The sequence below is a fragment of the Megalobrama amblycephala genome, linkage group LG2 (genome assembly GCF_018812025.1).
Source record: "Megalobrama amblycephala isolate DHTTF-2021 linkage group LG2, ASM1881202v1, whole genome shotgun sequence".
In the NCBI taxonomy this organism is placed as follows: domain Eukaryota; kingdom Metazoa; phylum Chordata; class Actinopteri; order Cypriniformes; family Xenocyprididae; genus Megalobrama; species Megalobrama amblycephala.
This window is the reverse complement of record NC_063045.1, coordinates 11,545,400-11,557,288: the sequence shown is the minus strand read 5'-3', so window position 1 is coordinate 11,557,288 and position 11,889 is coordinate 11,545,400. Positions and strand designations below refer to the sequence as shown.

At 34.9% G+C, this 11,889-nt stretch overlaps 1 protein-coding gene across 1 annotated transcript; it reads right to left on the bottom strand.

Moving 5' to 3' along the window:
- Positions 1-7,400: 7,400 nt before the first annotated feature.
- On the bottom strand, positions 7,401-11,591 carry LOC125263555 (opioid-binding protein/cell adhesion molecule homolog). The gene is made up of 8 exons (XM_048182582.1): positions 11,269-11,591; positions 11,063-11,133; positions 10,648-10,939; positions 10,115-10,429; positions 9,047-9,316; positions 8,585-8,701; positions 8,195-8,236; positions 7,401-8,087 (listed from the first exon to the last, which is right to left on the bottom strand). Exons 1-8 carry the CDS (start codon positions 11,309-11,311, stop codon positions 7,963-7,965), a joined length of 1,275 nt encoding a protein of 424 aa, XP_048038539.1. The 5' UTR covers positions 11,312-11,591; the 3' UTR covers positions 7,401-7,962.
- Positions 11,592-11,889: the final 298 nt, after the last annotated feature.

The window sequence follows — 11,889 nt, the reverse complement described above, 5'->3', positions numbered from 1 at the left end:
CTGCAGAGGAAGCCACATTCACATCCTGTATTGCCGAGCTATGACCTACTTTCACTGTTCATGGGTGTTACCTGTTTTTGTTTTGTGTTTGAGATCACATTTGAGATCAAAGATCAACTCAGATGTTTTTCTTTAATAATAACCCACTGAACCTTATTTATTCCTTTCAAGAAATACAAGATGGAAAACTCAATGTTTAATCAATAATATAAAGTTATTTAAACATTTTCTTAAATTTAATCTTATCAACAACCCATTGCCAGGGTAAATTCAAGGTTACTTGAAAACAGTTCAAAACTGTTTACTGAACTTTTACAGTAGTTTACTTGTGCAGTTTGAATATTTTAAGATCTATATAGTATTTGTGTGTTTTAACCATAGACTGCAAAAAAAGACCATTCTTAGTGGACCTAAGGACACTGAGGACACTGTGAAAAAACTGTATTTGTTATGTGGACATTTACAAAGTACAAGCAAACATTGACATGGAACAGTTTTCATCCTGTTTAAAATATATTCTGGTTTGATGTCTCCATGTCTCGGTTTGCCTTCATATATTACACAAGATGGAACCACACGTATCAGTGTTTAGACATTGTTCTGTTTTTTGTTATAAGTCAGAAATGACAAGGAGGCAGCTTCACGCAATACAAAGTCAATGGAGACAGTTGGATTGCCCCACCCTGGTGGGCGTGGTTTTCAGATTATGGCTGCGTCCAAAAGCTGGAAAATGCTGCCTACTGAGGACACATTTCAAGGTAGGAAGGCATCAAGGCACGTCCAAATCGAATGTTAGCTTTACTTCTTGTCTCATGAGATACCTTCATCTGATCGATTTTTGAAGGAAGTATATGTATCCTTAGCTGCCTTTGATATCCCACAATCCTGTGCTTTCCATTCTGTGACAGTTGAGCTTGAAAAAAGATGGTGTGCGAAAGTTGCGTTTGCTGCACAGTTTGTGTATAAATGTATAATTTTGACCAACATATTTAAATTTTGATATCATTTCTATCGAGAAATTACTACTGTAGTAATTAATTATTTGTTTAGTTCTCACCAAAGCACTAGTTTGCTGTAAATCATTAAACTGTTACGCTGCCTCAGAAGTCTGTCTGAAATCAGTTTCGTGAGGTGCCTTCATGCACAAACACTGCCGTACAAGTCATTCTCTTATAAGGCAGTGAGGCAGCAAGACAGCTACCTAGGTTTTTGGATACAGCCTGACACCTTGTGCTCTGTCTCTATAGAAACTTGCATTGTGGCATACGAGTCAATAGGTGTCATCATAGTACAGTCTACATGCATGTCGCACAGTGTGATTTGTAATGATCTTTTAGGATCGTTAAAATCTTGCCTTGGCTTTAAAGTACTTAGCAAACAGCTTATCACTGCATCAGCAACTACACAGTTACTGCCTTTAAAGGGTCATGAAACCCCAGCACACATTTTTTTTTTTTTTTATTAGGAGTGCAAAACTTACAACATAGGGTGAACACAAAACACAACAATAAAACAGCAGTGATAGTAACAGCAATGAAAAAAAAAGCAGAAATAACAAATAATAGTAGTAATAGTAGAAGTATTTAAACAGTAATAGCTAATGATAATATTTTGTGATGATGGCAACAGTAGTATTAGTAATGATAATAACAGTAATGATTATAATAATGATACTAAAGATGGTGATGATAAGTTGTGTTGACGGCAATAGTAATATCAGTAACAATAATAGATAACATTGATAATAATAATAACAGTAGTGGTACTAATACTGAAGATGGTGATGATAATATTTGTGTTGACAGGAAAAGTAAAATCAATAATAATAATAATAATAATAACAACATTTGTATCAATAATAATGGCAACAGTAATAATAGTAATACTAAATATGGTGATGATGATAATTTTGTATTGACAATACAACTGCAATAGTAATTATATAATAGCATTAAAGGATTAGTGCACTTTTAAATAAACTTTTCCTGATAATTTACTCACCCCCATGTCATCCAAGATGTCCATGTCTTTCTTTCTTCAGTCGAAAATAAATGAAAGTTTTTGATGAAAACATTCCAGGATTATTCTCCTTATAGTAGACTTGAATGGGCACCAAACGATTGAAGGTCATAATTAGTTTCACTGCAGCTTCAAATTGTTCAACACGATCCCAGATGAGAAATAAGGGTCTTATCTAGTGAAACCAGCGCTCATTTTCTGAAAAAAATTGAAATTTACTTAAGTTTTAACCTTAAATGCTCATGTTGAACTAGCTCTCTTCTTCTTCTTCTCTATTTGAATTCCAGCAGTGTAGAAACTGCTAAGTGTATTACTGTCCTCCATAGGTCAAAGTTTGAACTAATTGTTATATACTATTGAACTAGCATATTGCATATAAAAATTAGTTCAAACTTTGGCCTGTGGAGGGCAGTAATACACTTAGCAGCGTCTACACTGCTGGAATTCAAATAAAGAAGAAGAAGAGAGCTAGTTCAAGATGAGCATTTCTGGTTAAAACTTATATAATTTTCAATTTTTTTTTCAGAAAATGAGCAATGGTTTCACTATATAAGACCCTTATTTCTCATTTGGGATCGTGTTGAACAATTGCAGTATTGCAGTGAAACTAATTTTGACCCTCAACCGTTTGGTGCCCATTCAAGTCTACTATAAGGAGAAAAATCCTGGAATGTTTTCATCAAAAACTTTAATTTCTTTTCGAATGAAGAAAGAAAGACATGGACATCTTGGATGACATGGGGGTGAGTAAATTATCAGGAAAAGTTTATTTAAAAGTGAACTAATCCTTTAATAACAACAACAACAACAATAATAAGAATAAAATGACAGTAATAATGAAATCATGACACATACCTAAACACATACCACACCTCTTCTAGTTTCTGTGTCAGTGTGCTTTTTTTTTTTTCCTTCTTCTTCTTCTTCTTCTTCTTTTTCTTCTCATTTACAGTACAATTACTATTTGTAGGTGTGCCTAAGCTGAGGTGGTGCATTAAAATCATGTGTGGTATATGTTTGGTGTTGGTTTGATTTGATTATCTTTTTATATTTTAGATATTTATATTATTATTACCATTATTATTCCATTCATTTATTTATTTTTTAATTATTAAAGATATACATTATTCCATTACCGTCCTTATATCAAGCAAAACATCATCACATCACCATCATTCCATTACTGCTAAATGTTTCTATGATATAACAACAATGTCAATAATAATTATAATAATGAAAAATACTCACAATATTACTAAAACCTTGTATAAATATGTATAATAATAAATTAATATAATTAATCAGGATGAGTGTGTCAGATTTGTAATAGTTGAAGGAGGTCTGATCTGGAGTGTTGTGGTTCCGATATACAGTTGTAATGAGGTGAAAAATATTCTAGAGAGATGTAGTCTATGAGCAAATTTTTCCAATGCGTTATGTGAATAGTATTTCGGGATTTCCAGTTCAAGAAGATAATTTTCTTGGCGATGGCTAAGGCTACAAGGAGCATCCTTTTGTTTGTTATTTCCTGATTGAGAGTTGATAGATCACCCAGTAGACAGAGGGAGGGGGATAATGGGATGTGACAGCCCATGAGGCGGGATAGGGATTCAGTGACGTCTTTCCAAAAGTGTTTAATGGGTGGGCAGTGCCATTGCTTTCTTTGCTTTTAACCCCTGCAGACTTGTTTTTTCCCACTGAGAAAAAAATGACCCACTTGATATTTGCTCTTCTCCAATGTAGAAATGACTAAGTCTAACATTTGTGCCAACTCATTTTCAGATTATATTTTTTTTCCATGACTAAAGCAACAAAAAATCATCACATTTTACTAGAATTTAAACAGATACAGTGTAGTGAATTCCAGGGCCCAGTTTACGGCCGGGCCCCTCTCGCTCCGTAACAGTGGACAAAGGTTTGCTACATTTTGATTGGATCTCGGTGGACTAACACAAACAAACTGTCCTACGCCATCAGATAAAGATGGAAGGACAACATCCAGACCTCTCTTAGAGGGTAAGAAGAAGACCTCTTGTACCAAGCCTGGGAAGGACAAGGCTTCTCATTGGTCCACAGGCAGTTACTGCCCTTCACCCATCTAAACACTACTTCCTAAGGCTAGCCAGAGACTGCCATAAAAATTCCTCGGGACCTTAGCAGCAATGGGTGAAACAAAGAGAGATCACAAAGATCCATCCAAATCCATTCAAAACTATGTTTGAAAACCTTAGAACTGATGCAAACTACACATCCATTTCACACTTATTCACAGAAATAAGTATTCTCAGTGACAGCCATTTGTAGTGCAACATCTGATACAAATTCAGCTGTTAATGTACAATTGAATGACAGTTCAATCTTTTTCCATCATGTTTAGTCTCTGTTTGTTTAGAATATTGCCAAAGGTATTCTGGTGGTGGTTTGGAAAGTGAGAAATGCATTGGTAAACTTTAAAGACACTGTAAAGACTTCCAACTTTGTGCTTTATGCAAATGAGTTCCACAGGAGAAAGAAGCGTGAGCCACACTCTGTGCGTCCCCTCTGATGCCAGCAGCCAATCACAGCACTCGAAGGGAGAAGCGCCAAAATGCAATCTCCTCCTCATCGGAAAGGGATAAAGGTACCCTTTCAACAGACACTCCTTGTTCTGAGTCTGTCCGTCAAAGGGGAAAGACACAACAGATACACGGTTCTGGGTCCCAACTCTGTAAGGAGTGAGACATTAACAGATATTCTTCTGAGTCTCCCATCGGGTGAGACACAACAGACACAACACCGTTCTGAGCCTCTGGTCCATCCAGAAGAGACAACAACAGATCCCGTGATCTGAGCCTACAGCTTGTGAGGCAGCAACAGAGACGACTACGTTCTAAGCCTCCAGCTTGTGAGGAAAGAGACATCAACAAACACTACGTTCAGAGTTTCCATCCAGCGAGACAGTGACGACATCTGCAACAAGGTTAAGCTCAGGAGAGCAAACCTTCACTTCAAGGTACCTTCATCTGCGTGTTCCAGATTGTTAAGGACCTTCTGCACCTACGCCAAGGCCTCATCTGCGTGTTCCAGATTTTAGGACCCTTTGGTGCTCCAGGAGATCAGCATCCCACAGAGCTTCGTGTTTAAGACTGTTGAAACAGATTCTGGCTCCTTTCCCCACTGCACTGTCACCCAGCACAACCAGTGGAAGACGTCACCGTCATCGGACTCGACCAAGTGGAACGTAAATATCACTAAACCAAACCTCTTTCCAGAGACCTTGGCATTGTTGTATATTATCAGTATATAATTTCCTAATTTCCATTAGATGTAATATAGCTGATGTTAGTTAATAACAGATAATCTTTCGTTTATTTGTTTGGTGCATAATAAGGTTCTCCACCTTATTATTTTCAGAGAAACAGTTTATCTTTCCATAAGATAGCGTAACTCTTCCATAGCCACACCCAACTTAATCACTTGTATTCTACGTAGCTTATGCACTTTATTCCTTTATCATTCATGGTATTCATTTAGTAGTTGTGTTAGTTATTCTTGTTTATCTTTTTGTTAATATAGTTTATTGTATTACACTTGTGTCTTCCTTGTGCTGATAATACAGAAGAGGCTCTACAAGTTAGCAATATCACCAATCTTTCAAATAAATCAGCTGACCACTTTACATTAATTCTAGATGAATGAAAAGCCCCTGTTGAGAGTGTTCTCATACTGCCAAGGTAAAAGACCTTGACTGGTGCCCTGAACTAGGGAAAGTGGGGAAAGTGGTTATCTGATGTACTCATAACCACACCTTAAGAGACGTGTGTCCAAAAATCACAACATCAGCGGTGACTTGAGTACCAATCCCTATTTTACTTTGTGTCCTTTGATGGACAAAGTAAAAATCACTACAACAGTATATGAACTATTCTTGAAGATTGAAAAAAATATACACATAACAATGTGCAATGCTATATTAATGTAGAAAAATGGTTTCATATGATAAATTCGGAAAAAAATAGCAGTGTGTGAATGTGTATGTGTGTATATGTCTGTGGGTGTTTATGTGTGTTTACTTGGTTGATTTGATAAATATATGATTGTGGGCATTGAGGCATAAAGGCATCAGTGTGTGTGTGTGTGTGGAGGATTCCTTCTTATCATAAGCCTCTTCACTGCCTCTGTCTCTCTCTAAAGCCAATGAAAAACTAAATGAAAATTTATAGTCACTTTGAAGACAAATAAAATTATATTAATAATAAACATTAATGTTCATAAAACATTAACAATGGAATTTGTAGTTCTGTATTTTAGCTTTGAAATGCTTGCACAAATTTCACAACCTGGCTGGCACACAACTGAAAACGTTTCATGCATTTTGGCAATTAATTTACACAATGATGGAATATAATGGCAGAATCATTCCAGAATTCCCCCTTTAAATAAGTGCTCAACCTGTGGAAATGTATAGGAAATTTGAGGTGTTTTTATTCATTCTGAGGAATACTGAATGTTTTTGTGCAAGCGAGATGAGTAAATGCATGTTCACATTTAGTCTAGAACTACAATAACCGTCATGTTCACACAGCACACACAACACCACTGACCTTTATTTCTCTCAACATGGAGTTACTTGTAATGCGTTACACCTAACACTGGTGTCACTTTGAAAACAAGCTGGATCAAACAAAATTACAAGTTTCAATGTATGCAAAACAAATGAAAGAATTCAACTACTTTAAGTGAAATAAAACATGTTTATTCTATTTCATACATTTATGTGGATTCAGCAGCACTCAGGAAATAATCACTGCTGAATGGTAAATTACAAAACAAACAATCAAACAAAACCCCTGAAACTTGTTTGCCAACTGCATGAGCTCATACAGCTATATTCAAGTCTAGATCATTTCTAACTCATAGGCATTTTATCAGATAACACTTTACAATAAGGTTCATTAGTTAAACATTACACTGTATTAACTAACATGAACTAACCATGAGCAATACATTTGTTACTGTGTTTACTAATCTTTGTTAACATTAGTTAATGAAAATACAGTTTTTCATGTTTGTTCATATTAGTTCACAGTGCCTTAGTTAACAAGATTTTAATAATGTATTAGTAAATGTTGAAATTAACATTATCAAAGAATAATAAATGCTGTAGAAGTGCAATTCATTGTTAGTTCATGTTAACTAATGTTGTTAACTAATGATAACAAATGAACCTTATTGTAAAGTGTTACCATTTTCTCTTACCACTTTATGTATACTGCAGTTTGAATTATTGGACACTCTGAAAAATTGAGACAGCAACCTGCATGCGTTTTTAAGTAAATTCTAGCAGGTAGTATTTAGTAAGTGGTATGAACTTATTTTTTGATCAACATTTGTTATTTATATTAAGTTTTATACCTTTTTTTTTTTTTTACTTAAACCATGCCCCTGCAAATCATTTTATAACGGTGACTCAATTTTTACATTTAAGTTCATGTAACTACACCTTTTACTCCCGAATAGTACAGAATGTTAAGTTAAACCAACATAAATATTGTTGCCCGTGATTTTGCCAAGTAAGACATGTTCCTGTATCAACATATTTTACAGCACCTGCTGCAGGATTTCAATCACTACACAATCACACCGGGATGTTCTAAGATGTTCTTCCAAATGTGAAAAACACATGCAATTTCTTAATGTACTAAAACAGTGATATTAAAAGATCAATCTCAGCATACACCATACAGGTGAACAGATGATATTTATATTCTTTTATATTCTGAGTTCATCTGCTTGCCACAGGCATCATCAATATTTATTTGTTTACTTGTTATTTGAATCCTTAACTTATTATTTTTTTTAAAATTTAAATTTGTGCACAATATTACAAATAAAAAAGTAAAAGGATTATGAATTTAAAATGATTTTCTTCTTCTTCTTCTTCTTCTTCTTCTTTTTTTTTTTTTATAAATCCTGATGTGTGCTTTGTAAATGTGTGCAACACAAAGGGATGGATTGTAAGGGTAATCTGTCAATCAAAGGTTGTTGCTCATTTCCAGTGTTGCTGTCTGTGGCATTATTGGATGCCTCTGTTAAAAAAATGAACAATTCAAATGTACCATTATAATTTATACTTGTATTAATTTTTTTTTTTTTTTTTTTGAGTAGAACAAAAACTGCAATTTCCTTGTCTAACCTGGTGGGGAATTTTGACTGGTCGCAGTTTGACACCCAGCATCTGTTAAACACATAAATTCATCAGAATGACCAAGAGATCTTTTACTGTGTGACTGGCAGGCTTTCAGTTGATAGTTTAATCTTACATCGATGTATATTTCTTTCTTTCTTTCAATCTTTCTTTCTTTTTTAACATACATACAATTCTATACTTTCTCATCAAAATCTACTCTTTGGTGTAATGGTATAATTATGTGATGTCCAAAGCTGCTAAATGATGCGACATCAAAAAAACTAATCTTAGAAAGGAAAAAAGACTAAATATTGTAAATTATTGTGAACATAACAATTGTCAATATAGTGGTCAAGTTAGTTTTGCACAAAAGGCTCATATATAGGTAATACTTGCCTTTTTGACTTGTTTGTCTATGTTTGTGTAAACAGAATCCCACACCTACACTGACAATAACAATAACAAGAGCAAGAGCACCCAGGCATATCTCCACAATGTGATTATTGTTCTGTTCTGGAATTAATAAAAAGAAAACAGTAATCAGTGTAACTCATTCCAAACACATTTAAAGCAAGCATAGAGTAAATACAGCAGCAGTTATCTGAAGGCATCAGTGGCAGCTTTAACACCCAAATAAGCATGACAATGAACACATTTAACCATATCAGATAAAAACTAAATAGGATGAAATAAGTTTCAAAAATGAAAATCCAAAATGTCAGAACTTACAAAATTTTGATCACACATGAAAAAATTTGTTTCTCTTGATCTTCAAGGTCTGTGTCCAAACCTTTGACTGTTTGGTAAAATCTTATAAAAAATACATCCTGAGAGAAGTCAAGTCAAATGCTGGCATACCTGAACAAAGTTCACTGATGATGAGATTTTTAGTCTCGTTGATGAATGAATTGGAGACCACACAGCTGTAGTTGCCGTTATCCTTATAATCCAGATTCAGACATAAATAGTTGACATCAGATACAATGATGTTGGACAATAAACTGTTTCCTTCGTACCAGGAGAGATTAACGTTAGTCACATTCTCCACTGAACATTCCAGCACACATTCTGAGCCTGACGAGGGACAATGAGTAGAGTGATTGGAAATATGAGGACTGGGCAGAGGTTCTGGGAACAGAGAGAGAGAGAGAGAGAGAGAGAGAGAGAGAGAGAGAGAGAGAAATGTTTGGTCTCATGATCTATCAATGAATAAATGCGCTGTAAAATGTTGATGGTTTCTGGTGACAGCCTAATAAAGCAGCCACATCTTACACCAGAGGGAAGTAAATTTGCACCATGTTCACATCTAGTTACTCAAAACACTTGCTAAATTCAGAACCACAAATAGCATACTGCACTTTCTGTTATATCATTACATAACAGACCTAGTATGCAGTTATGAATTCATGTCTGTCTCATCCTTTCTCTTCCTCTAATGATGCTTACTTTAATATACATTGATACACGTAAAAAAATAGCAACATAGGCCTTTATGTTTTCTTTACAAATCAATATTTTGATTGTATTTAAGACAGCATGTGAAAAACAGCTACTGTACTCAATAAAAAAGAGCAAACACAAAAATACAGAATTTTCTGTCAGTAATAAATTATATTTATGAGAGGTAAAAAGTAGACTGAAAATATACTTTCTTTTTAGTATACTAATAGCACACTTGAATAAACTTCTTTTTCGTAAGGGGAGTGCGTTCACAAGATGGCTGCCAAGTGACCTGACTTTGAATTAATGAGGTAACATAATAACAATAAATATAACAAGATGGATGGATATTATACGCACAGGTATTTCCATTAATAGCTAAAATATTTGCACTGCACTTCACTAAAGTTGACATCCACTCTGCTACATAGAGGAAATGTAAGACAACAAAATCAATTTGTGACATGATTTATTCAGTTCACTCACCACAAACAGTGACATTGAAACTCCAGCAGGTGGAAGATTCATTGTTGATCTGTAGTTTATAGACTCCAGAGATTTCTTTGCTGGTGTTTGTGATGGTGAGATCTCCAGTTTGACTGTCGAGCTGAAGTCTGTCTATTAATCTCCCATTATCATCATAGCCAAATATGTAGACATGTGTTTTAAGGATTTCAGCAATGAGAAACTCACGAGGTCCAAACATCCACAGTATTTGATCCTTAAGCTGTATGTTTGTAAAATTACTGTGCAGAGTGACAGAATCTCCCTCCTTCACTGACACCTGTGTGTGTGTTGTAGCTGTTTCAAAACATAAACAGTCTCATAAATATTTACCTCAATGGTGGGATGAGGAGTAACAGTTAATTATATTCTGACAGATCCCTGAGATTCTTTGTCTTTAAGTGATAAATAAAAAGAAATGTTTTTCCCGTAAAACAACACGAAGCAAATGAGTGAACTCAGTGAAACAAGGCCATAGATATAAGTCCAGTAAATAAATGACCACCCATACATACGTGAACATGACTGACAGAGTTCATTGATGTTGAGATGTTTGGTCCGGCTGCTGATGAGATTACTGAGCACACAGTTATAGGTGTTTTTATCCTGATATTCCACCTCCAGACATAGAGAGGGGTCAATGTTAAGGTTAGAGATTTTGATGATGGAGAAGACACTGCTTCCGTTATACCAGGTTAGAGTCGCATCCGGAGCATTCCTCGCTGAACACTCCAACACACATTTGGACCTTGCTGATCTTTCTGGAGAACATGGTTGATATTTTCTGACAATTTTAGGAGTTGTGAGCTGGAAATGATGAAAGAATATATATATAAAAAATCATATTAAAAATAAGTAAATAACAACAAGTTAAAGCAGTTTGAGGTAGCAATATTTACAGAAACATTCAATTATGTTAATGAATATTACACTGTGTGTGTTGAAATCTCCCTCCATCACTGAAACGGTTTTCATTTCATTTGCCTCTGCATCTAAAGCACCTGAAACAGACAAGAACAGTTAACAAAACTGTCTATATTTACAACTGTTTCAAAATGAAATATTTTACGAATTAAACCATTTTGTGGTAAACACAGCAAAAATTAAAGACAGTTAGGTTGAAACAAAAGATTTACCACAGGAAAGACATAAAAACAGGAAAAGAAACGAGCGTTCCATATTCGCTTATAGGAATAATAGAGCTGTAAACAAGAAAGAAAAAGCAATAAGTCAAAATTCTCAAACGAATAAATGTCGAAACCGGAATAAAAATAGTCCCCAAAACGTCGTTAATGCTGTGAAGCGCACGAGTTTGATGAAGTGATAGCGAAATAACGTCTTTTCTCGGGGTTAGTTCGTCTAAATAGGAAAAGCTGAATTTCAACAGCCCATCTAAAACAAAGGAAAAAGCTCTTGCTCTTTTGAAATGAAAGTAAAAATGTATTTTGTTTGTCACAACAAGTCATAGGTTGTGCCAGTATTTGATCTGCTGCGATCGCAAAATTTTAACCCCAGTCAGTCACGAAGCTGAACCACATCTTCCTTACTTCATTGTGTGCAAAAGGGAATAAAGCTTGACGAAAAGTGTCCTGGGCAGCGGTAGCCTATTAATGTCAGCAAAAACTACAATAGCTTCGTTTATTGAAATAAAACTAGCATACTGTATGTGGGGGAAAAAAAAAGTTTAAACAAATAGGCTACATCCTCCAATTCTTAAACAGATCTTAGTGATGATTGTAAGATTATTATTATTTTTT

Bases quoted from the DNA above. Each gene is read 5' to 3' on its own strand.
- LOC125263555 (XM_048182582.1), bottom strand. From the start codon at position 11,311: ATGGAACGCTCGTTTCTTTTCCTGTTTTTATGTCTTTCCTGTG. The intron at 10,940-11,062 runs GTAATATTCATT...CATCATTTCCAG, and splicing joins GAGATTTCAACACACACAGT to CTCACAACTCCTAAAATTGT. The intron at 8,088-8,194 runs GTTAGACAAGGA...TTTTTTTAACAG, and splicing joins CAGTCAAAATTCCCCACCAG to AGGCATCCAATAATGCCACA.